Source organism: Mustela nivalis, assembly GCF_964662115.1.
Source record: "Mustela nivalis genome assembly, chromosome: 11".
In the NCBI taxonomy this organism is placed as follows: domain Eukaryota; kingdom Metazoa; phylum Chordata; class Mammalia; order Carnivora; family Mustelidae; genus Mustela; species Mustela nivalis.
Window position 1 is genome coordinate 71825530 of NC_139030.1, and position 26915 is coordinate 71852444.

General features: G+C 44.8%; 1 protein-coding gene across 3 annotated transcripts in view; it reads left to right on the top strand.

Annotated features, from left to right (window-relative positions):
- Nucleotides 1–773: 773 nt before the first annotated feature.
- DRC11 (dynein regulatory complex subunit 11) overlaps nucleotides 774–26915 on the top strand; it is a 151465-nt gene continuing 125323 nt past the window's right edge. For all 3 annotated transcript variants that reach the window (XM_082689788.1, XM_082689790.1, XM_082689789.1), the window contains exons 1-5: nucleotides 774–1041; nucleotides 10742–11066; nucleotides 14347–14466; nucleotides 17542–17733; nucleotides 19739–19810. In XM_082689788.1, coding sequence (XP_082545914.1) covers nucleotides 1031–1041; nucleotides 10742–11066; nucleotides 14347–14466; nucleotides 17542–17733; nucleotides 19739–19810 — 720 coding nt within the window. In that variant the 5' untranslated portion in view covers nucleotides 774–1030. The remainder of the gene's footprint in view (nucleotides 1042–10741; nucleotides 11067–14346; nucleotides 14467–17541; nucleotides 17734–19738; nucleotides 19811–26915) is intronic.

The following is a 26915-nucleotide window of genomic DNA, read 5'->3' on the forward strand; positions in this document are numbered from 1 at the left end:
TTTCTCTTGTTGTTGTTATTCCCTATTTTTGCTCTTCTTTTGTTCATTTCATGTGTGAGAGAGGTTCTGTCATCCAGATCACCCTGTCATTTTTATGGGGATGCCTTTCCCATGCTCTTTCAATTGTATTGGTCCTGAATGTATTCCTGTAGGAATTGCAGGTTATAAAATTTGCAAATAAATCTCAATAGTTACTAAAGATGAAGAAAGAAGGGCAGCGAAAGCAGACACTCATAGCGACCTGCTAATAACTAGCATCCACATGGCATTTTTCCATGTACAACTCTCTAGCTCCTCATTTCATTTTCATTTTGCCCCAGAAGTCCAGGACTGCTTCCACCCTGTATCACCAGAACCTAAGTCTGCGCATGCCCCGGAGAGAAGCCCAATCAAGTTCTGAACAAATGAATGACTGCTATCCCTTGTTACAGATGGGAAGATAGATGCTACAATCAAGGTCCTTGACCAAGGCCACATATCAGAAGGCAGATGACAAGGGGGCAAACAGGGAAGTGGGAATAAGGCATGGAGGACGGCGAATCGGCGGAAGGGACCCAGGCTGGACCCCGGGGGCTGGTGTCCGGGAGGGTCCACAGGGAGATCAGCCCCTCATCTTGGGAGCTCCTGCCCGCGGGAAGCAGTTCCTTTCCTCAAAACGTGAATCCCGCCGCGCAGCTCCTCGGTTGCCACGGAAACCAGCCCAGAGCGCAGGCGCGCGGAGCTCAGGGGGCGTGCCCCATGCTCGAGGCGAGCCGGCACTGCGCAGGCGTAGCGTCTCGGTTGCTAGGTTCCGCCTTGCGTCCAGCCTAGGGGCTACAGGAAGGTTTCAGAACCTATCTGTGCCTACGCGCTATCGCATTTTCCTGCCCAGAGTGGAGGATAGCCCCCACCCCGACCCTGTGCTCCAGAAGGACCTCTCCGTGGACGCCGTGGCTGTGTCCCTGTGTCCCGACGCCTGCTGCCGGCCGCCTTTCGGAGAGAGACGGAAGAGCTTCCAGGCGGGCGAGGGAAAGAGAGAAAGTAGTCAGCCATGTCGAACGCGTAAGTGATGGGCGGCCGGCTTATAGACCTAGGCCGGACGTCTTCAGGCGGAGAGATGGCTTGCTCTGCTTCTCTTCCTTCTTTTCTTCTCTCCTCTCCCCTCCTTTTCATGTGTTAGTAAATGAAGACGGGCCCAGGGTAGAGTATCAGGTTCTTGTGGACAAGGAACGCCATACGCCTGGGTCTCCATCCTCCCCGTCGCACTGCCTTCTTGCCCCGTGGACATGAGGTCCCAAGAGCCCGTGGCTTATGCCCTAGCTGCTGTCATTTTGAAACAGTAGCAACTTCAAGACATTCTGTACATCGTCTGCTTTTTTGTTTGCCTTTCTCAGTTATCTGTGGATTGCTTGGTAGAAACCTAGGTTTCGTATTAAATCAAGAAGGAGCTTGAGGAAGCTTTATGGTACCACTCTGCTTTTCTCAAGGAATTGCAGTCGGGTGGTAGGGGTACCGGGAAGAGTATGTGCCCAGCCCTGAGCTGCTCGCCCAGCACTTGTTCAGCAGCGTGTTTCTGTGGTCTTCATCAGGACATTTCCGAGGTGTTATAGTGCTGAGTCTGCCAACACTGTGCTGAGTGTGTGAAATATGGCAGGGCGTGTGATCCTCACAACACCCAGTAACTCAGGACCTGTATATCGTGTTATTCCCATTGCAGAGCAGAGGAATCAGGGACGAAGAGGCTAAAGGGTTCATTCCGGGCAAGCAGAGGGTGTCCTCCCAGGCATTCCACCTCCAGCATTAGGCATGCTCTTACTAACCATGTTTATGAGTGAAGAAATGAGGGCAGAGAGATCAAGGGCTTGCAGAGATGTTGCAGTGCAGAAGATCGGGATTTCAGGTTGGGGCATTTTGAGTTTGATGTGCCTTTTGGAGATCAAGTAGGGAGTTGAATATTCGAGCCTTGAGTTCAGAAGAGAGGTCTGTGTATGAAATATAAACTCAACGTGTTGGTATGTAGATGGGCTTTATTGACACAGCATGAGTATAGACAAAGAGAGAAGGGGTCATCCGGTGGTAAGAGACTGGGGAGCAGACACCAGCAAAAGTATCGAAGGTAGCATCCATGAGGGGGAAGCAAAATTGTGGTGTTTAGATGAACAGGAAATAAGGTTTCTGGGAGGAGGGAGTGACAAACTCAAACACTGCTGAGACAGGTTAGAAGAGAACCAAAGTGGGCCATCCATTTAGCAAGGTAGGTTCCCATGGTTCCCTTGACCCTTGTGGGGTATGGAGTATAAAGGTGGCTGAGAATGGGCGGGAACAGGAGGACAGTGAGCATGGCCAACTTTTTAAAGGAGTTTTGCTAAACCTGATTTAGGGAAACAGGCCAGGAGACATATTTTTTGTTTGTTTGTTTTGTTTAAAGACAGGAGGCAATGGCATGTTACTTTGCTAAAGGAAAGGGTGAGGAAGAGGAGGGAGTAGTGGGGTTGCCAGTGGGGGCATGAGCCCCAGCAGGTAGCTGGAGGTCTTGGCTTCAAGGGAGGAACTGAGTTGTTTATCACAGGGAATTGAGGAGGGAGGAGTCTGTCCGTAAATACTATTCATGCGTAGACACCTTGTGAGGTCCTGGAAAGATGGTGCAGGGCGTAAACGATGGTGACAGTGAGGGGCAATAGTGATGCCACCTGATTAAATGAGATACAAAGCTGAGGGGGGGCAGTCAGACTGATTTGGAAGTGGCAGTGAGGAGCAAGGACCTTGACCCCCCCATCCCTACAGCAGTCAGATGATTCTGGCCGAAAAGGAGCCTCTCCTGTGAGGGCTTCAGGGAAGGACAGCTGGGCCTCTCCCTAAGCAAGAAGGCCAAGGAAATATTCTGGAAATAGAACAAACAGCTACATAGTACTGGAAGAATCTGAAGATTTATCCTGTATAAAATATCTTGGGGAGAATTCCCATTTTGCAAGATTTAGATTTTTCTTTTTTTTTTTTTAAGATTTTTATTTATCTATTTGATAGAGAGAGATCACAAGTAGGCAGAAGGCAGGCATAGAGAGAGGGGGAAGCAGGCTCCCCGCTGAACAGAGAGCCCAATGTGGGGCTCGATCCCAGGACCCTGAGATCATAACCTGAGCTGAAGGCAGAGGCTTAAACCACTGAGCCACCCAGGCGCCCCAAGATTTAGATTTTTCATCAAAGCACGTTGTATGTCTGAATACTCTAGTCTTCCCTTCCCCCACCCACCCAGCTACAGAAATCTGCCAAGCTATGTAAATAACAGTCTGGCCATTTTCAGCTGTCATATTTCATCTTCTCCACCCACAATCCTCCTGACTTCAAAATCTGTAACACTTCTTGTCATATGCCCAAGTCTGAAATCAATCGTGTACGTACTTAAAAAATAATATTCTAAGTAGTCCCATGGATAAAATACCACTTTCTCTTTACAAAGTGCATTTAAAATTTCAAGAACACTTTCACATCGGTTATCCCATCCAATAGTAACCCCTTCGGGTGTCCAGAGGCGTGTCCCTGTCCAGATTTTCCCCGTGAGGAGGAAGTGAAAGTGCAGGGAGGCTGTGGCTAGCCTGAGACCCACTAGGTCAGGAGACAGCTTCTGATTCTAACCTTACGGCCCTTTGCCTTTAAAACCCTCTTGGCCAGACGAAAGGGAAATAAAAATAAAAACGCATGGATACTGGGGTCTCATTCACAAGGGCCAGGAGGCAGACGCGGCCCCCATGCGGGTCAGGGGCGTGCCTGGACCGCATCGAGAAGCAGCGAGGTCCCGGTGCCGGCCTCTGCACATGCGCACTCTGCAAACATTGTGCAGGCGCCACCAACTGTGTGAGTCCATTTATGTGAAATGTCCGCGGCAGTTACAGTAATGGTGACTGGGGGCTGGGTAGACAGTGGACAGGGGCTCCTTTCGGGAAGATGAAAATGTCCTCGAGTTAGATAGAGGCGGTTGTTGTGAATATACTAAAACCCATTGATGGGTGCCCTTTGAAAGGGTAAACTTATGGAACATGAATTATATCTCAGTGATGTTCTTATTTGGAAAGAAAATAAAAAAGCAAAAAATGTCCTGCGGCATCCCAGGTCTCACGTAATGTTCCTGGGCACCAGCTCCGCAGAAAGATGCAGGGACTGTGGGGCAGCGAGGCCGGGCTGGGACTGTATGCAGGGGGCGGTGGCGGGGTGGGGGTGGGGGGTGGTTCCAGGCTGGCCAGTGGCTGCTGGCAGTGAAGAGAGTGGTGGGGCTGTGGCCAGTGGGTGCCCAGGAAAGTAGGGAACCTGGAAGGCAAGAACGCCGAGGTCAGTGTCCAGAGGACAGGGTGATGATGCTGGTGGGCCGGCTCACGTGGCTGTCTCATGCTTCCTATCACCCAATGACCGGTGCCTGGTCTCTCCAGCAACGCTCTCCAGAAAAGGACCAGGTGAGGAAGGAAGACGCTGCCGCCCAAAGGCGGGGCCTGGAAGGCTCAGGCCGCCAGGAGAATCCTCAGCCCAGAGTTCCAGGGGTGGGTCAGCTCAGCCATGGTCCTGGAGGGGTTTCTGCTTCTTTGACCCTGGGTGGAAGCCAATGAGTGCACTGAGCTAGGGCAGCAAGGCTTTCTCAGGCTGGTCTGTCCCAGAGTGGAATCTGGGCATTCCTAAATTCTGGGCGGGCTCCCTCCATCAGTGTGGGTGTGATCCCCCCTGGTGGAAACATCCTCTACCTAACATCCCTTGCTTTTGATGGGTATGGGTTTTTGTAAGATTCAGGTCACCCCACCTGCACCTCATGGGGCAGCTTCCCTGGGGTCTTGCACAACCTTAGTGCTTACTGGTGTGCTCAGTGCTTTGAAGTCTGATAAATGCCCCTTGTTTTTCATTACTGATCTCACCCCTGTATTTGGAAGTTATGACTAGATTTATTTATTTGGGAATATTTTATATTCCCAAATTCTCAGTGATGTTAAATCTGCATGTCAATCTCAAGAGTCTGCTTTCTTTTCATCTTGTCTTTCCAGCCTTCTGCCTGGTCCAATCCTCTGCAACTAGCCTTCTAGAATTTTCTTCAGTTACCTCTTGTGTGGCTCCCACCATATTCATTCTTAGATGTTTAATCAGTACTGGGAAAGGGAGTTTGTTTTTCCTTTTTCGTATTTTTCCTCTGCGTTCAGTGTTTGTGGCTTTTATCGATGGCTTGCAAATTAGCTGTCCAGCTGACTTCTTATATTTTGTTATCGAGTTCCTTGGTTATTGCAGCTGTGTCATTTACAAGGAGTTTCTTAAATCTTTTGTATGAATCCCTTTTCTGTCTGCTTCATTCTTTTTCACTCCTGTCTTTTAGATTTCTAGTGTGTCTCCTGAAAATGTTTTTGGTCTCTGGCATTCAGCGTTTTTGAAGGGCTGACAGCATCTGTTCTTTGGGGTATCTGGATGGTCTTCTTAATCAGGCATATGCCATAAATTAAATTTATTGAGAATTTTCTTGGCATCCTGTGGAAATAATCTTCAGCTTTGTACTGTTCTGTTGCTGTATTTAGCTCAGCTTGTCTCCATGCTGAACTCTCGCAGATTCCTGGGATGACCCCTCCCCGGTCAGAGGGAACCATGCTTTTGATCTGGTGCTGAGTCCTGTTTGCTAAGTGGAATTTCAGATCCCAGTTCTAAACAAAATTAGCCTATAATTTTCTTCTGTAATGTTATCCTGACAGGTTTCGGGCACAAAACAAACCACATGGTTTGCTGCTTTATGTAACATTGGTTGGGCAGCTGGTCAGGTCAGGGGACCCCTGGGTGTGCCGCCCCCCTCCGCTGCTCCAAGTCTGGGCTTTGGTCATCTAGGAATATGTTCTGCTTCTCGGCACCCTTCCCAGCTTTACCTCCCCCAGAGCAGGTATTTGATAAGGCAGCCTTCATTGTCCACTCAGTTTCTACCTCCACCTCCCCTGTCCTGTTTGCCTCGTTTTTTAAGGCCATCTGATGCTGGGACCAGGCAGAAGCTGCTACGGTACTGTTCTGTGGTGGGGTTGTTTCTAATAAATTGTCATTTATTCTGCAAGGAGGGGCAAGTCCTGTGCTAAGTGGAATCGAACTGCCCCTGAAAATGTTCTCGCTTCCTAAAGCCATCTGGCAGAACATTCTTTCATTAGCAATGGTTTTAAAGATGTCCAAGTTTGGAGATATCTGACTCTCCGGGAGGCATGCCTGGGGCAGTATTCAGTATCCAAACTCAGGTGCGGGCTGCAGGGAAAAAGTGTATTTCCAACCGCAAATCTTGGCCCATCACAACTATGCCACCTGCTTTGTCACCCTCATTTGCCTTCATCCTGAAGAATGGGGGCCACAGAGGGGCTCAGACTATGAACTCTGGACGTAGGTCAGCTTTGCTGTGCCTCAGTTGGCTCGTCTGTAACCTGCAGTGATGGAAGCACCTGCCTGAGGGGGCTGTCAGCTTTATGTGAGCTGAGGCCTGTAAAGCATTTAGGACGGTGACCAGCATTATGAACTTCTGAACTCTACGTCATCATCGTCGTCATCGTCATCATCGTTGTCATCGTCTGAACCTGAAAGACTCTTCACACACCAAGATAAGCTTCTAATTTTTGGCCAAGAAGATGAGTCTCTCATCTCTGTTCCAAGAATATAAAAATGAGACATGTAAAAAAATTATTTCTTAATGTTTTATATAAAAATTTTATTTTTAGGGGCTCCTGGGTGGCTCAGTAGGTTAAGCATCCAACTCTGGATTTTGCCTCAGGTCATGATCTCAGTGTGCTGGGGTGGAGCCCTGTGTGGGGCTCTGAGCTCAGTGGGGAGTCTGCTTGTCACCCTCTCCCACTGTCCCTCCCCTTGCTGGCACACACACTCGCTGAAATAAATCTCTCTCTTTCTCTGAAATAAATAAATAAATCTTTTTTAAAAAATTTCTATTTGTTCTTTTAAGTTTGTATTAATTGATAACATACTACTGTGTATTTGTTATACTTAAGAGTAGGATAGTACATTTTAAAATAAAATGAAAATATTCTAAATTTAAAAACTAAAGAATCAGAAATTTTTTAATGCAAGTTGAAACTCTCTGGACCAAGAACAGCGTGGGAGCACACAGCAGTGAGCAGGCACGAGGAGGAGGCCTCGTCAGGCACTGGCACAGTGCTCTGCGATCGCTGCTCCTACGGGGCCTGGCCCCAAACCAGCCTGGAGGGCTGCAGCTGGATCCCTATGAATCCAGGTGGGATTGCCCTTCCCAGCAGGACAGAGGTGGAGGGTACGTGCCTACAGCCTGCCCTGGGCTGTGGGTGATAAGACAGCAGCTTCTCAGCTAGAAGGCAAGTTAAGGAATGCATAGACACTCAGTGTATTTAAAGAACCCCCATAAATGAATAGAAAAACAACCCAGTGGAAAAACAAGCAAAATAAATGGATAAATAATTTGAGAACAGAACTTACGCACAACCCTTATGCAGGTGGTTCATCTCATCTGCAACCAGGCGAACGGACATTCAAATATTCACATTAAATTTCTCACCCATCATCTTTTTTTCTCTTTTATTTCTTTTCAGTGTTCTGCCAGAATTCATTGTTTTGCAACACACCAGGGTTCCATGCAATACGTGCCCTCCATAATACTCACCAGGCTCACCCAACCTTTCACCCTCCTCCCCTCCAAAACCCTCAGTTTGTTTCTCAGAGTCCACAGTCTCTCATAGTTTGTCTCCTCCTCCGATTTTCCGCCAACTCACTTCTCTCCATCTCCCCATGTCCCCCGTGCTATTCCTTATGCTCCACAAGTAAGTGAAACCATATGATAATTGACTCTCCTCTTGACTTATTTCACTCAGCATAATTTCCTCCAGTCCTGTCCCTGTTGATACAAAAGTTGGGTGTTTATCCTTTCTGATGGAGGAGAATACTCCATAGTACATATGGACAATAACCTCCTTATCCATTCGTCAAGATGTCCAAGAAGGGCATTTTGGCTCTTTCCACAGTTTGGCGACTATGGCCATTGCTGCTATGAACATAGGGGTACAGATGGCCCTTCTTTTCACTGTATCTGTATCTTTGGGGTAAATACCCAGTAGTGCAATTGCAGCATCATAGGGAAGCTCTATTTTTAATTTCTTGAGGAATCTCCACACTGTTTTCCAAAGTGGCTGCACCAACTTGCATTCCCACCAACAGTGTAAGAGGGTTCCCCCTTTCTCTACATCCTCTCGACACATGTTATTTACTGTCTTGTCAATTTTGGCCATTCTAGCTGGTATAAGGTGGGATCTCAATGTGGTTTTGATTTGAATCTCCCTGATGACTAATGAATGAACAATTTTGTATGTGTCTTGTAGCCATTTGTATGTCTTCATTGGAGAAGTGCCTGTTGCTATCTTCTGCCCATTTTTTTTTAAGATTTTTAAAATTTATTTATTTGACAGACGGATCACAGAGAGAGAGGAGGAAGCAGGTTCCCTGCTGAGCAGAGATCCCGATGCGAAGCTCAATCCCAAGACTCTGGGGTCATGACCTGAGCTGAAGGCAGAGGCTTAACCCACTGAGCCACCCAGGCGCCCCTCTTCTGCCCATTTTTTGACATGATTTGACATGTGTGTGTTGAGTTTGAGGCGGTCTTTATAGATCTTGGAGATCAGCCCTTTGTCTGTACTGTCATTTGTGAATATCTTCTCCCATTCCAAGGGTTGCTCTTTGTTTTGTTGACGGTTTCCTTTGCTGTGCAGAAGCTTTTGATTCCATCATCTTGGCAAGAGTTACAATTACGTATTTTCTGGTCACGGTGGTATTCTTTTATTTTTGGTCAGGGAAGAGGTGGTGGTACAGTGCTGCATAATGGCTCCAAGCTTAGAATCCCATAGACTGGGTTCAGACACTAGGGAACAGACCACCTCCTCCCACCTCAGTGAGAGTGACGGGAGCCCTATTCATGGAGTATGGCCAGGGTCACAGCGTGTGGTCAACTGCAGGAAGTGATGTTGGCCATTTCTCAGAGGGAAGTGCGGAGCATGAGTAAGGAAGGGCAGGTAGTGGGACCAGAGCAAAGGACCTAGCAGAGATGCCTGCTAATGACCTTGGGAAGATCAGTGAGGGACTCACAGTAAAACACGGTGGATTGAATGAGCAATTTTCTTCCCTGCTCTTCCTGAATCACCTCCAACATGGCAACAGGAGATGTCAAAGGCTATAAATACATGAGGGCTAAGGGAACGTTAGAGCATTTTCCAGAAGATACCATGAAAACATCGAAGGAGGGAAAGTAGGTGAGATGAGGACGAGGGGGCAGGCCTGATAATGTGGGACCTGAGGGCCAGCAGAGGGGGAGCAAGGAAAAGCCCACCTTCCAGCAGAACCCTGCGAAGAGAGGAGGCAAGGTCTGGTCCTTCTGAGGTGGGGCTAAAGGTGGTAGGTAGACTGCAGAGAGCAGGTGCCCAGCTGCCCCTGTGCTGGCAGAAGAGGCTTGTGCAGGCAGCCTGGCCCCAAGGATGCCACAACACAGCTGAGTGTGGGGTTGGGAGGTCAGGGCGACCTCAAAGAGGAAGGGAGAATCCTCACTCCTGACCCAGTGGCTCCATTCAGGCAGAGAGTGAGCCCCCTGGCCAGCACGGGAAAGACCTAATGGGTTGTGGGTTTCCCCCTCATCCCAGGGAAAGGGCCAGGTTCTTCCCCACCTTCTTACCCCTGGGAGAAATATTAAGCCTCTTCCCGGACACACTGAACTTTCCATTAGCTTTTCATCTGATTCTTGGATACAAAGAGAGCAAAAAATTTCCCAAAATGTCAACCAAAAAAAGTCTGCCTTGGATATGTTTGTCAGGGTCCAGGCTGGAAAAGGATGGCACACTCAGCAGGATGGTTAAGAAAGGGACTGGCAGAAGAAATGGGGACAGAGTCTCGAGGAACCAACAAGGGTCCTGAGGCAAGCAATGCAGAGAGGCCACACTAAAGCCTTTGGTAGAAAGAGGCTCCCAACCATGTGCTAACTGGCCAGGGAGCAGTGGGAGAGGACATACCTGCATCCCATTCTCCTCCCGCCCTCCAGCTTCCTGTCTGCTGCTTCCACTGACTCAAATGAGGACGAGGAGCCCGCTCAGGCAGTCCTGAGTCCCAGGGCAGCCACCTCTCACTTCTTATGTCCCTCATTACGGGTCTCAAGTTCACAGTTGTTGCTTAGAGCTCTAAGTCATTCACTCTCCATCGCAGGGACTAGTCCACTGTGAATTCACTGCAGTTTATCTGTTCATTCTTTCATTTATAAACAGTTGGGTTATCTCCTTGTTTGGACTCTTATAAAGAAACGCTATTATGTTCATCCTCAATACAGATTTACAAGAGTTTCTCTGGGGAATGATTGTTTGTTCATAGGGGCTGCCTGTGTTTGACTTTATGAGGTGTTGCAGAATTCCTTTCCAACGTGGTCATTCCACCTCATAGCCCACCAACTGTATGTATGGACAGGTCTGTGCAAAATTCAGACTCACAGCTTCTTCATCTCTGTAATGGGTGTAATCATGCTGGTTTTGCAGGTACAGTGAGAAATGAGTCTTATCATTGAGGTGAAAGGATTTTTAAGCTATGCATTTGATAATGGTAACAGTGGTCATGTCCGAAAATCACTTGCACCTCGAAACAAGACATAAATGGTCTGAAGGGAACTACATGCCGTGTTCCTGGTTCACGTTTGTTTTGTTATTCCGGATGCCCATTTCATATGTCTCACAAAGGAATTTTCACTTATTCTCTTGTCTTCCACCAGAATGTATAACAAGATGTGGCATCAGACCCAAGACACCCTCAATTCTTTGCTTGATAAAGAGTCTCAGCACATGATGGAATCCCAAAGCAATCAAATCTTCATCTTCCAAATGTTAGCCACCTTCTACATAAAATACGTGCAGATCTTCAGAAACTTGGAGGACGTTTATGACCAGATTGTCCACCCGCAGAAGCGAATACTGATCCGAAAAATCCTGGATGGAGTGATGGGTCGCCTCCTGGAACTGAAGAATGAAATGGTTGAATTGGAATTAACAGAGTTTCATTATTTTGATGACATCCTACAGGATCTAAAGTTGGCTCCTGTAAGTACTCAGCTTCTTCTCTTATCTGTTTCTTGTTGCTTTAAATCAGCCATGTAGGCCTGTAACCAATTTTCTACAGGCTTTCTAGACATCTGTGCTGGTTGTTGTATGAAAAGTTGAAGCGTTGCCCCTCGGCTGAGCCATACCCACCCGGACAAAGATTGAGTTCCTGTAGCTTTGGGTACAGACAAATCTTCACACATTCCTTGGGTCCACTGGACACTGAAGTTGTTGTCTTCCTTGTCTCTGTGGGTCTGCCCAGGTCTGTTGGCTGGAGTAAGCCAACTCTTCCATAAATATCCTGAGACACAAACCCTCCCAATTTCCCGTCCCACTGCCCCTACTTCTGTTTCCAAAGGAGATCTCCCTCTGGCCTCTGTTTCCCATCATCTTCTTCAGGATGAACAGCCAATTGGTGGCCATTTCCTTCCTCCCAGGTGCTTGTGTCTCCTCCTTTGCTTTGGGTCTTTGGTGACTCGGGGATTTTTGGCAATAGGCCTTCAAGCCTCAGACAAGAAAGAAGGGCATCCTCCCTACCTCTGATGCCCTGGAGCCATGAGCATTCTGCCTTCCTGCTGTCCTCCCAACCTTCACCACCAGACACCCACTGCCAGACTCCTTGGATGAGTCTACCAGCAGTCAGTGGACAGAGAGCTCACTTCAGGACCACAGTCCTGTGAGCTCAGTCTTCATTTTGAAAGGAACATTTCCCTAAAATAAAATTGAAAGGAGACAGTGTTCAATTTTCTACCTGGCATTTAATGCCCCTTTCTTTTGAAAATAGTCAAGAGTCTATAAAGGTTATTTTTGTTTCTGAAATAGACTTTCCTAGCATTACTACTGCACTTCATTGGATTGGACTCTAAAGAATAACTAGAACGACTGGAAATGTTGAAGTTCCTTCCGAAACTTTAATGTTTATTGCCATTCATTTATAAAGGCGTGGATTAAAGCAATTTTTCGATCAGGTGTACTTGACTCACCCGGGTGAGTCTACCAAGAACACCTGAGGATAAACATGAAATCAAGTCATTAAATCATATCCCTAAATTGAATTAATAAATCAGTATTAAATGTGTTAACTTAATGCCAAGAATATTAAATAATATTCTCGAAGCTGGAGAATAAGAAATTTATGAAACTTCTGTGGTGGGCTCCTTCAGATTTTCTGGTTCACCTGGTTCATCTTTTCAAAGACCATGAACACTGAAAGGGGTGACAAATGACAGACATTGTCCAGGAAGCCTTCCCAGTAGGAGACTCTCAACTGTGTTTCCCACCATTTCTGGAGGATGCATGGTGAGCCATGTGATGACATGGGGGTCCAGATGGTTAGGGGGCACGTCTAATAGCAGCAGCTTGGACCCCAGGAGCTAGTTCCAGGCCAGGAAGACACGTGTGCCATCTCCGGGAGCTCCTACGTGGCTCAGCTCTGCACCCCTGTGTCTGGGCCCCCGTGCCCACCACCTGAACAACACACAGCTCTCCGTATAATATGACCCCCCCAGTCCAACCACAGTTGGTCATCTCAGGGATGGGTACTGGTGGTGGCGCCAGGCAAGCCTTCCCTCTGAGATTCTGAAACAGACAGAAAGACCAGTTTCTGTCTTGGAGTCTGAACCGGGGACTCCCAGGTTTCTGAGTAGTTGGAGCCTTCATTCTCAGATGCTCAGAAGAATGAAGAAAGCTGCTCCTGAGCATAAAAGAGGGAGAGAGACGGAACAAAACAGACTTCACCAAGAGGAGCAGAAGGAAATGCCAAGTCCTGGAGGCTTCCTCATCCCCGGACACATCCCTGCTGCTGACAGACTCTCCACTGTGCTCCTGCCCTGCGTCCGAGAAGTCATTCTTGTCCCCTGTGGCCAAACTAACCAGAAGAGTGTTTCTGCAGCCTGCCACATGAGGAGCCTCTCTAACAGGTCCCTGATGTCGAGAGACATCTCAGGGAGAGAGGGAGTTTCTCTGCCACAAGAAGTGTCCTTTATTCTGCCCTTTAGAGGAGGGGAAATCCCAGGGTATCTGAGATGGACGTTTGGGGTGTCATGGACGGAAGCCACTGATATGTGTCTCCCCTCTCTTCATTCTCAAAGGCTGTATTTCCTGCCCCTCAAAATCTTAACCAGTGGACAGGGGTGAGCTGTAGCACAAAAATGTTGTCTTAAAAGTTGGGAAAGTACAGCACTTAAACATACTTGATAATAAATAAAATCTCAACATTGAATAAAAGTGCAATATTTCTCCTCTGACTGCCCTCCATTCCCAGGTCTCACTCACTCAGTGAACCCTAGGACTCACCCCAAAACTCCATTAGTCTAAAAGGTTTGGTTTTCAAAAACGGTTGCCACCTGGATGGATACCATCTCACCAAGTCCTAAAAAAGACACCCCTTTACGTTATAATGCTTCTTCAAGGGAAGGCCTATTCAAAATCCCCTGGATGAGAAGGTGTGGAGAGTCACCCCAGAATGGGAAGAAGGGAGCTGAACATGAGGACCAGAACCTTAGCTTTGCTGAGCCAACTGGTCTACCAGAGCGCACCCAGGAGTGTCTGAGAGTCTAGGACAGTATTTCTTGATGGGGATGGCCAAGGGCCCATCCCATACCCCTGAAAAACTCTTTTGCACTCCTGATTGTTGAACTTGGGCTGGGAAATATTTGTGTGACCTCCACTAACTGAAATATTTGGTAATATGCATAAATCAGAAACAGGAGTTTATATTGATTGCATGAAAAAACAAGTTTCCTACTAAAGCAGATGAACTTTACCAGTAATTTTTATAATTTCAGGTAATGTAGACAAAAAAAAAACATTATTAGGAAAAAAATTGTGATCACTTACATGCAAATAATGATGCTAATGATAAATTATGAAGTTGAATTCAAAGGTCTCTGCATCACAATGCTTTGCTATCTTAATTTGCATTATTACTTTAGGTAGGCTGAGATGATATTATGTTTCTTTAAAGGCCTTCATTAAGTTATCATTAGTTAATTGAGAATTACTAATGTGAGTTCTCAAGTTTTACTGTAATGATTAAAATAAGGGCCAAGGTGATGGTTTTTCCTTGTGATTCTGTGTCTCCTTAACAGTGATGAATTCTCTTGACACCATTGGCCTCATCACCTCTTAGATCAGGATGGGAGGTAAAGTGTGTCCCTTTAGTGTACAGTCCTTACTATACAGTTTAGACAGATTTAAGTTCTGGGATTGGGACAAAAGTGACAGTTGTGACTGATTGTGACAAAATTGTGCCCTTTGGCTTATTCTTTCTCTCCTCTAGCAACAATTAGATATTCCCATTCCCAAGTATTTTTTGAAAGAGAAGCTGGAAGTCATCAAAGGAAGAGAGAAAATCCTTGCTCAGATACTAGCTGACATTGGACTAGATATTCCCGATAAGGTTTGTACATCATTTTTATAAACATCCTTCCGTAATTGATAGAACCTTTTTCTGTGCATCCTGATTGTGTGGGAGACAGATTATTTCCAGTAGAAGGAAAGCAGCACCCACCCCTCTTGCTATTCCATATGTGTGTGTAAGAAGCTGCTTCCCTTGGAGATGTATTTTCGATGACGCACGACCATTATTTTTCAAGAACTTAGAAATAGAGATTGAAACCTAACGCTTTGTTGGTTCAGTCAGCATCTCTGAGACAGAGTAGATTTATCAGCTCAGCTTGAGTTCTCATCTCAGACCCCTAACCTAAAGTCAGAAGTGGAATGTTATCTCATGAAATCTTTAAGTGTTAAGATAACCTACCTGTCCGTCATTACCTTCCAGACTTTTCTGCTCGGCACTTTTATACCCAACTTGTGGCAAGTCCGCTGAGCATTTCGGTGGCCCTCGCTGCCTCCTGCACATCAGTGCTCCACGGCCTTGGTTGGTCATGGCCCATGCAGGGAGGTGGCAGTTGCTATCCAAGCTGGGACTATTCCGAGTGAAGCGGGCACTGTCAGTAACTCTCTGGTGCCCAGGGCAGAGCAGCACATGAGAGCTTCCTCTAGACAGGTCCTGCTGAGTGTTGTCAGCCTGGGTCCTGGTGCCAAGGAAAATTCCAAGCGCAACCAGAAGGACAGTGGGGCAGGAACAGGATGTGCCCTGTCTGCCTGCCGCAGGACACATGGGGGTGGGCTCACGGTATCCTGCACTCTCTCAGCTGCGGGCATGCTTCATGCTGCATAGAGGGCTCGCTCTTCTCCCTACAGCCCAGCCTGTCGAAATGGTACTCATTCTGCAGAGCCCAACTTGATGCAGCATCCCTCCAGCAACCTACACCGACCCAGCTAACTCAGGACCATCTCTCCCTCCTCCACCTCTCCCCTAACAGACTGACCCTTCCCCTACATTCCATTCCTGAAGTTGGTCCGGGGCTGTTTTGAGAGGGGTCATCTCACCGTCCTGCACCTGCTGGTGCCTTCAGTCCACACATCATTCAGAAGGAGGCACTCAGCCCTTCACCCAGCTCCCCCAAGGAATCCCCTGGCACAGAACGTTGACAAACAGGGCAGAATTTACAGAGGATTTTATAGGGGAAGTGGAGGAGGGAGATGACATTGTACACACTATGGTCAAACCCTAAAAATTCCTCTTGGCCGTTTCTTTATTCTGCTGTCCCTCTTTGCTGGGGCGGGGTCAGCGGCGGGGAACCTTCTTTCTCAGCAGGCAACGCTAGCTGGCCCCACTGGGTAGAGACGTCCATCTCCCTCCCAGCCCCGACTTCTGGTGGGCCCAACGTCGGCAACACACCGGACTCTGGGCAACAGCCCTTGACATCTGTGTGACTTTCTTATACCCTTCAGTGCCTCGTGACACCCCGTTTTCACCTCAAGCTGCTTATTTCTTGAAGACATATGCAATATACAGCCCAAAAAGAATTTTGAGAGGCAACTATTACCATCCAGTCCTACATCTCTAGTGCTTAGTATTTACTCTTGGGCCTTCCATAAATGTTCAAAAATCTTTGTCGTATTAAGTAGACCACTCAAACCCTCAGAAGTCTTCAGTAAGGGCTGTAATGATTTTCAGAGTGACCTTGTCCGGTTCACTGCCCCCATGATATCCGTTCTGTTCTAACCTGCTGAGTGCATTTTTGGAAATGTGAGCTCACTGCAAATTTGAGGTGACGAGATCTCACCGAAAACCGAACTCTGAGGAAATGTTACTGAAACAGCCCCTTCGAAGGGAACCAGGCTTCCACACCGAGGATCCGTGGATGCTCTTTTGGGAAAAGGATCAGTCTTGGCTCAGATTGGCTCCACCCCTTACTAACCATGGCAGCTCATGTCAATTCTATTTCTTCGGTCAGCCTCAGTCTTATTAACTCTTGACTGGTCAGAAGAATACCGGCCTTGGGGTTGCTCTGTGCATTTGCCAAGAGGATCTATGAAAAGCCTTTGGCTTCTGTAGGGTCTCAGGAAATGCCCCTTTCTTCTCCCTGATCCTTTCTGGACACTGTCCCCCCACGCCCACCCCCACAGACAAAAGATCATCATGGCAAATAGGGGCTTTGGGGATGAACCAGAGCACCCACACTTGGAGCCTCAGTGTCTGGCACCAGGGCCTGATAAAGGGGCCACCCTTCACTCTGACACCTTGGCAAAGATTCATCCCATGATCAGGAGTTTTCTGATTCTGAAGACCTCTCTCTTCTGCCTCTGTCCCTGTATGAGGCTTCACCCAAGCCAAGCCATATCCCCAGCTTCTCCCTCACTCCAAGGGCCATAGAGGGCCCTCTGATCCCACTCAGAGCTCTCACAGGGCTCCAGATGCCCCAGAAACCTTGATCTTGGCTCTCCTTGGGAAACCACACAGTCCCACACCTGGCTTTGTCTCCTCCTAGACCACCTGATTCCCCCAAGGCAGCATTTTACCACCCGAGCCCTGGTGTTTCTCCACTTATAATCTTCCTATCCCATTTGGATGTTTTGAAATACAAATTTGTAAGGACTAGAAGACATTTCACATGTAAATTGAATACTTCTAAAATGATTTTAATCTTACTCATGATTACTAAATCATCCTGTAATGGATTTTGATGTCAGCATTTTACTTCACATGATTTTTAAATTCTAAGTTCTCATATTAAAGATATGCTTTTTATTTATATGTTTCTACTACTAAGTTAATAAAACATAAAAATCAATTTTGAGGTTTATTGAATTCATTTTATTGGCATTCCTGGTATAATTTCCTGCCAACCTATAATATTATGGAACTAATTGGTATTTTGTTCGGAATGGATGAGGAACGCTTATGGGGTTTCTTAAATAGGGAACCAGGGCCCGAGCATGGCAGGTTATCAAAATTCACATAACTGATGAGTGAAATGGTTAGTATTAAATCCCCATCAGACTCTCGATCAACAGCTTGGGAACTCTTAGCAAGGTAGTGTTAGAAGTAAGCACATGATGTATCTGGGACCAACTGAGGGAGTTAACCTGTTTAAACATCGACTTAACTTTAAAGTTTTCACAGAAATACGCCACAAAGAGTATCCCTCTAGAAGAGGCTGTTAAACTAATCCAGATCGCTGAGCGAGCACGGCAAGGTCGCCTAAGAGCTATGTTCATGAAACAGATCTTCCTCCAAGAATACAGAGCGAAGCAAGCCAGGATGCTTGGCGAGAAAGTCATCGACATGGGAGCCGCTGCACTGCAGATTCAGAAGGTGTGCGTGGTGCTCAGGGAGCTGGGGACAGGTGTCTTGACACAGCCAGAGACCCACCCCAGGGTCAGGGGTGAGCTCAGAAAGCCCAAGTCACAAAATCCTACCTTTAATAGAGCTGGATTTTAAATTCCAAAGATTTTTTAATCTTGCCCTGGAGAAACCATTAACTAAGCTCAGTCATGTTTTTTTAGATTTTATTATAAATTGGTATAAAATGCAGGGCATCTCATTCAAATATTTTTAAAGGTCATTGATAATTGTGGGAAAGAATGTGGCAGAAAATTCATTGAGGGCTTATATCCTCAATGTGCATTCACACATAGATGCAATCACAGAAAGGGAGCAAGGGTCCACACCTGCTGGCCGGAGCTGGTGTGTGCTGTTCATAATGCCAGTGACCGTCACTAAGAACCAGGACATCGATGTTCTCTTTAGAAGTGGGCCTGAGGTTTCGTCCCCAAATGAGCACCATCGGTTTGCACCTTATCTCGTTCCAAATGGAGGCTAAGGTCGCTTGCAGGAAAATGTAGAAGCTGGCATATGGGACAAATGAGAATGAGAAAAGAGAGAAGGGGGGGGGTGCCTGGGTGGCTCAGAGAGTTAAGCCTCTGGTTTCAGCGCAGGTCATGATCTCGGTACTGGGATCAAGCCCCACATCGGGCTCTCTGCTCAGTGAGAGTCTGCTTCCTCCTCTCTCTCTCTGCCTGCCTCTCTGCCTGCCTCTCTGCCTACTTGTGATCTCTATCAAATAAATAAATAAAATCTTTAAAAAAAAAAAAAAAAAGAAAAGAAGAAGAGAGAGAAGGAAGTCACCAGGAGATCATAGACCCCAGCCAGAGAGTCAGGACCCCGTCCCTGCTGGGGTCTGAATGGGGGTGGAGGGCAGGGAATGGAGGGACCCATAACAGACTGTTTCCTTTCAAGTTTCAATGAAGATAGGAAGTTGTAAACAAGCATCTGAATTCAGAGCTGAGCTGTTACCAGTCTTGGACATGACCATGTTCTATTTCCCCACATTTGAGTGAAAATTTTTCTTTTAAATCTATAAAGTGCCCCCCTCTTAGATCTAACCTGAAATCTGGAAGTTTCTCTTGAAGAAACCCAGGTAGGGGACTGTCCCTAACCAAAATTACAAGTCAGGGGTACCTGGGTGGCTCAATGAGTTAAGCCTCTGTCTTTGGCTCAGGTCATGATCTCGGGGTCCTGGGATGGAGCCCTGCGGCGGGCTTTCTGCTCAGCAGGGACCCTGCTTCCTCCTCTCTCTCTCTGCTTGCCTCTCTGCCTACTTGAGATCTCTGTCAAATAAAATCTTAAAAAACACAAAATTACAAGTCATTTCTTCTCTCACAGCCTCGTCCACCATTACTGACGTAAAACATTGCACACATTTGAGATGGCCAACATCATGATTTGATAGACATATATATTACAAAGTAATGATCACCGTAAGCATAATTAAAACATCTCACATCACATACTTACCCATTTCTATAGTGAGAACACTCAAGGCCAGCTGTTTTAGCAGCTTTCAAGGACACAACATTGTGTTGGTTACAGTCACCCTGCTGTACACAGACCCCTAGAACTCATTCATCTGAAAACTGGAAGTTTATATCTTTTGGCCACTTTCACACATTTTCCTCACCCTTCAGCCCCTGGTGATCCCGAATCTACTCTATTTCTAGAATTCGGTATTTTAGATTCCATAGCTAAGGGAGAGGATGTAGTAGTTGTCATTCTCTACAACTTTTTTCACTTTTTTGCTCTCCAAATTCATGCATGTTGTCACATATGTCAGGATTTCCTTCCCTTTTTTTGGCTGAATGATATTCGCTTTGTATATATACCACATTTATTATCCATCAACTGACCCGTTGTTCGCATGTCATCGCTATTGTCAGTAATGCTGGGATGAACGTGAAGGTGTAGATTATCTCTTCAAGACAGTGATTATACCATTTATTTCTTTGATGTATTAGACAAGTAATCATTTCTTTGCTTTCAGGTTTGGCGAGGTTTTAGTCAATGCCAGAAAACCAAGAAACAGAGAGAAGAGGAGATGATATTCCTGGGGATGGTAAGTCCTCCTGCAGACAGGATATGTGTAGAGGTTTCTTTGTGTCTTCCTCAGCATCTGTAGCCAAGAGCATGGGTTTGCTATTTGTTGCCTTGTGACAGTATTACCACCATTTACCAGCTCACACACATTCATCACCTCAGCTGCTGTGGGTCAGGGGTCTGGGCTTAGCAGAATGGTCTGCTCGGGATCTTGCAAGTCTGAGGGCCGGGTGTCACTGGAGGCCCAGCAGGGCAGAATCCACTCCCAGGCTTGTGTGCATGTTGGCAGGACTTAGCTCTTCGTGGGCTGCAGATTGAAGGCCTGTTTTTTGCTAGTTGCTCACTGGAGACGGACCCCAGCTCCATGTCAGGTGGGCCTTTCCATGTGGTCACTTGCTTCACCAGAGCTAGCAAGGGAGAGAGGGGATGCCTACAATCTCATGCAATGACCACAGAAGTAGTGTGCATCACCATTGGGTGATAGGTTAGAAGCAAGCGTGATGCACACCAGGAGGTGGGGGTCATTGGGAACTGGCTTAGAGTCTCCATCTGTGCAAAGGACTTTTCTACATTATCTGCATCATCAAGCCAAAGGACTCTGAGGAGGTCTCATTTGTCTTCTGCCTGAGCCCCTCCTGAACGTAGAGCCCCTGCTTCACAGGCCTGCCCATTCTGCTCCGTTCTAGAAGCTTCTTCCTTTCATTTACCTGAAGGCTGCTGGCTGATGGCTGCCATAGCTTGGCTGTGGTTCTGTCCCCTGTGGCAACTCAGAACATGTCTGCTTGCCCTGTCACCTGACGAGCCTTCAAGGATTTGAAGGCAGCTCTCGAACCCTCCATGCCAGCTCTTCTCAGAGCCAATTACCACCACAGATGGTGACCAATCTGGCGAGTTTTACTTCCTGACCTGCTCGCTGTCCCTGAAAGGATATTACAATTTAAAGGAAAAGAAAGCCTGTTAACAGCATTGAGTTGGTGCACTGGAATGATCTACATTATTCGGGGCTCCCTGTTCCGTGCCAGGAGAAAAACACTGCACTGATAATGTTGGTAAACACTGTAACCGAGTCTTTGAAAATGCTGATCAGGAACCGAGCTCTGGTGAGGCTAAAAGAAGAAATAAGAACACAAATACACTCTATATAACCACAGATACCAATATATTTAAAAAAAAAAAAAAAAACTATTAGTATCATGAGTAACCACAGTCACAAATTAGAAAATACTGAACAGAGAAGATTATCCAGGGAAGTCTAATATCGAAACAGATCAAAGAGATAAAATACCTCAATAAAACGATCACCGCAGCAAATGCTGGAAAGGTCTCGTAAGCCCCGGGGTTCGTTTCAGTCTGGTGAGAGCCAGGGGCCAGGAGGACTTGGACGCACAGGACAGTAACTGGGACAGAGAGGCAGGGGGAGCTCCGCGGGGACTCAGGGGTGACCAGACAGAAGTGAGGGAGAAGGGTGGGCGGGAAGAGCCAGCACAGCAACACATTTCCAAAACAGAGGCCAACACCATCCAAAACAGAGGCCAACACCATCTTTAAGTATCTATGCTAATGAAAGAATAATAAACAGGCATGGGGATGCCCAGTCTGGGAAAGGACCCAGGGATGAGGGCTGCATGGGGACCACTCACAGGTTTAAGTGCGCACTCACCCACTGGGGACGATTTGTTTCATCACACACGTTAAAACACACCTGTTTGCTCAGAAATCCCTACCCTTTGCAACTTCTTTGCTGAAAAAAAAAAAAAAAAAAAAGAAGAAGAAAGTGAGCAAAGTTTACAATATATAAATATTCATATTAGGGTAGTTTTACAGTCATAGACGGGTGTCCAGAAACAGTTCACACAGTTAAAACACCCCATTGTGTATGTTCAGGAGTGATGTTTAGGGTTTCTCTGTGTGGCGCAAAGTGTGTGTGAACACATGATCCTCAATTTATGCTTTTACTTATTTTTACATTTCTCTATCTTCAACATATATCTTATGTCTAAAAAATTACAGATAAAATATGTGTTCAGAATTTTGTCAGAAGGGGAAAAAAGATAGGAATCATGGTTTAAGCAATTTGTAGCGCTTTTCACTGAAACTTCATGTAAGAGACGCTGAGCTCTAGGGAACAAACTGGCTGCTGGAGGGGGCATCCCTGGGTGACCGGCATTCAGGAGGGCACGGGAAGGAATGAGCATTGGGCGTTAGACGCAACTGATGAATCACTAAATTCTTCCCCAGAAACTAACTTTTAAAAAAACTTTAAAATTAAATAATAATTCATAATACCTTTTCCCAATTCTGTGTAGTTCTTATCAAATGTGTATCTCAATAGGACAAAAATCAGGATTTAAGATTTTCCTTTCTATTTGTAAGTTAATATGCAGAGAATACTATAAGTAAAAAAAAAATGTGATCTGTACTTTTTTAACCAATGGAGGGATGTGGGTTTTGTTATATTACTCTTCTCTTCCTCTGTGGGAGTTATATTTGCTCACACTGCACTCCCACGTCTCACTGTTAGAGGAGAGAAATCGAGGGTCACCGGTGTGTGACTGAGCAGGAGCAGGGAGGCAGGCAGCTCCCCTGATCTGTGATCAGTAAACACGTCCGCTGATGCTGTGTTTCCATCAGGTCTTCAGGTATGAAATATTTAGATTTTCTGTTATGAGATTTTAGATTTAATTACATTAGAAGATCTTCTCAGTGATACTGTTAAATATAGAAAAACTGTAATCCGGTCCCACATTCAGGATGTAACCGTGTAACTTGTGTCAGTTTGATGACGGCACATTCTAAATTACAAATGGCGTGGTCAGTACGCTTCGTCTGGGAATGTCTTATGTCTCCCTCTGGCCCCACATCCTGGACCGCCCCACCTCCAGCTGTGGCCTCTGTGCACCACCTCTGTTGTCAGCACAGAATTAAAATTGTGAATTATTTTGCTCGAGGAAGGAATTCAGCTCTGGGTTCCAGACATTCGGAAGAGCATAGTCTCACCATGAAGGGGAATGGGACCACTGCATGTGCTTAGAAAGTCTCAGTTGTGACGTCCTGCCTTTATTGTCCAAAAAACTATGGTAAATCGTACCTGAGTATGCTTTACATGATTTGAGAAACACCTTGATCTTGATCACCTACATTTTTGAGTTCTCTTTTATCTTTGGATTTAAAAGATAAGTCAACGTTTATTTTTGGAATTGAGACCGCTGGGAACCACAACCCATCCTGTACCGTGCTGTTGCTGGGTCCCGTTAGGAGAGCCATGTGGGCAAGCAGTCTCTGCCTGCTGTCGCAGATTTTATCTTTACATCTATATTTACATATTTATAAATACATATAAATATAATAAATATTATACCTGTAAATATATATTTATATATTGCATATAAATATAAATAAATATTTACATAGTATATAAATATAAATGTGTATTTGTGTATAAATATGTATATAAATATAAATCTATATATGCTTTTTTTTTTTTTTAAGTAGGCTCCAAGCCCAGTGCAAAGCCTAATGCAGGGCTTGAACTCATGACCCTGAGATCAAGACCTGAGCTGAAATCCAGAGTCGGATGCTTAACTGACTGAACCACCCAGGCGCCCTGCGGATTTTTAGGATTTAACACATTCGCTGGGTGGCATATTATTTAGTCATAAAAAGAAGGAAATCCTGGGGAGTCAGTTAAGTGTCTGCCTTCGGCTCAAGTCATAATCCCAGGGTCCTGGGATCAAGCCCAACGTCGGGCTACCTGCTCCTTGGGAAGTTTGCTTCTCCTTCTCCCTCTGTATCTCTCTCCTGCTTCTGCACTCTCTCTCTCTCTCTGTCAAATAAGTAAAATCTTAAGAAAAAAAGAAAAAAAAAAAAGAAAGAAATCCTGCCGCATGCTATAGCAGGGGCGAACTTTGAAGACATTATGTTAAGTAAAATAAGCACTCACAAAAAGAGAAATACTGTGTGATTTCACTTATCTGAGGCACCTAGTGTCGTCAGACTCAGAAACAGAATAGAACAGTGGCTGCCAGGGGCTGAGGGAGGGAGAGGGAGCAAATGCCGCCCAGTGGGCATGGAGTTTCAGTTTTGCAAAATTTACAAGTTTTATAGATCTGTGCCCCAACAATGTGAATACCCTTAACACTACAGAACTCTATCTTCAAAAATGGCTACAGCGATAACATTGCGTTATGGCCTTTTTACCACGATTTAAAAAATTGTTTTAATTGACCAGGACATTGAAATGTATACTGAAGTGGTTCTATAAGAATCATGAATCACTCGTGGTCCTAAAATACAAGTTAAAAATTACATGAGATATTGCATTTCCTTGAATCCTGATGTTACCAGTTGTAAGATGCATCATGATTTTTATGTACTTTTAAAGCAAGAAAATATTGTCGAATAAGCCAAAACACAACCTTGATGGTAGGTAAGACACATCCATCCCTGATTTGAGTTACGTTTAACCAGGAAAACTAGTTTACTATGCAAAACTATGCATCTTAGACTTGGTGAGATAGGGTAAGTTCTTTCTATCTTATAAGCAAACAAAAAAAGTTTTTCAAATTGTAATTATTGACAAGAGTAGGAGGAGACACTCTTTCTCTTACACCATGAATTATACCAACTCGGCCTTTCTAAAAGAGCCTGAGCAAGGTGCCCCAAGTTCATTAACATATTTAAATCCCTTCGCCCCCATGCTCTATTTCTGAATTAAGGAAATCATCAGAAGTAGAGATTTATGTGCGTGGAAGTCTCCTTAAAAAGTGTTCTTTTTAAGAATAATTTTTAATTAAATATAAATTTAATTTAAAAATTAGATTTTTAATTTATTTTTAAAATATTAAATATTAAAATTTAAATATTAATTAAAATTTTAATTTTAATTTAATTAATAATGATGTATAATTGTAACAATAATTAATAATATAATAAATTAAATAAAATCAATTTAATGATTTAATTTAATTTAAATTTGATTAAAATTAAATATTGAAAAGTGTCTTTTCAATAATGAAAAACTGGGAATAAAACCCATCAGAGTAGGGATGTAAGTCCCCAACTTCTGGCGGACCTATATTGATGCCATAGTATGTCACCATGGAAAAGCATGTTCGTGACTAATTTTTTAAGACATGAAAATGCTCTAAGTGAAAATTCAAGGTGTAGAATTATACATAGAATATGATTTCAACTAAATATATTTACACATCTATGCACATGCAAAAGAAAGAAAAGTTACCACAGTCAAATAGCGCTCTTTTTTTAATGTGGAGACTTCAGAAGATTTTTTTCTGTCTGTATTTGTATTTTCCAATATGCTTAAATTTTACTGCAATAACTGGGGGAACATATACATTTAAAATGAAAGCATATGGCTGTAGAATCATATCATTATTTTTTTCTCCTGAGATCTCCACACCATTTGGTGCCTACGGATGGGGAGATAGACAATGACACAAATGTGTTTCTCTGTCCCATCCTTCAGGGGCACACAGACTCAAGATGTCATGATCAACACAATGGTGAACTCCACCTTTCTAGTTTCAACACTAAACTAGCAGTCAGAAGATTCTATCTAAGATCATCTAAGTTTGACACGAAATTTTACATTAGTAGTTTGATTCAAAAATTTCCTTTCAGGGGCACCTGGGTGGCTCAGCAGGTTGGGCCTCTGCCTTCGGCTCAGGTCGTGGTCTCGGAGTCCTGGAATCGAGTCCTATACCAGGCTCTCTGCTTGGCGGGGAGCCTGCTTTCCTCTCTCTCTCTCTGCCTGCTTGTGATCTCTCTCTCTGTCAAATAAATAAATAAAATCTTTAAAAAAAAATTTTTCCTTTCCATTTAATTCAGCAAACATTTACTGAACATCTACTACACGTAGCATTCCAGAAACCTGAGGATGGCCCAGCACTCCTTTTCATCCTGAAGTCTTAATTGCTTACACTGATAGCACACAAAGATAGAATTACACATTTATTACTGTAATTTTTCTGTTTTACTGTGGAGTTTGCATCTCCTCAGATCAAATCAAAGAAGTCTGTATAAATGTTTCAGCATTGTAGGGTTTTAGATACTATAAAGAGACCAACTTGTCTGTTTCATGTTAAATGTGACTTTCTTCAGTTTGCCTTTCTTTTCAAGTACATCTCCTCCTGCTAGTGTGTGTTCTACTGAAACTTTACATCATTGAGAAATATATGGATTCAATTCTTAAAAGAATGATATCTTCTGTTCTCTGGCTGATAACCATGAAAATCCATTATCCCAACTCCAAGAAATGTTTTCAATTGAATCTATTTCCCACTCTGTCACTAATGAAGATATTGTCCACTCATTTTAAAATTTCACTTTTCCATTATTTCATTTTGTTACATCATGCCAATGAATAAACCATTGACTTATCTGTTCAAAACAGTATTTGTATGTTTTGGGAAGCTTGGCCTGTTTCCAGGTATTTAGTTACTGAAACCAGAATTAGAACAAGAGATATCATTATGTCTTCCATTCCTGACCAAACGTTTCCTTTCCCATTGTCATACAAATTATTTTTTTTGATATTGCCGTTTTAAATATTTATATTCTAAAATCTACAGAGAAAATAAATAGCGCTCTAAAAATTCATGTGCAGTTATTTTAATTGGCAGAGCCAATGGAGTGGATCGAGTGGAAGGAAACTTAATGAATGTAATACATTTCCTTCTGTGGATCTCTTCGAAATAATTTGTCCTACGGTCATGCCCATCATATATTTTATGTTACCCTGGAGCTAGCAGTGTTTTCATTATAAGAAAGAACACTGGGGGACACTTATTAAAGAGGAGGAACTGTCACTTTGAAATGAGTCCATGAAGGCCTCGAAGCACCATAAAACCCGGCTTACCTTCAGATTCTAAAATCAAACAAGCTATATTATTATTTTGGTCATTACGGTCTTTCTGATTAACAAATAACCCAAAGTTGGAGCTTGGGCACCCACAGAATTCTCAAAAGGCAGGTCAGTGAAGGATCTCCTTGGGAAGGCGGTACTTCTGGCGCCCTCCGCAGTCATGGGCTCTTTGGGAACTATTGTCAAAGCCAAAATGCATGAAGGATCAAAGTGAAGGGCCCCTCATGGTCACACTTTAGTT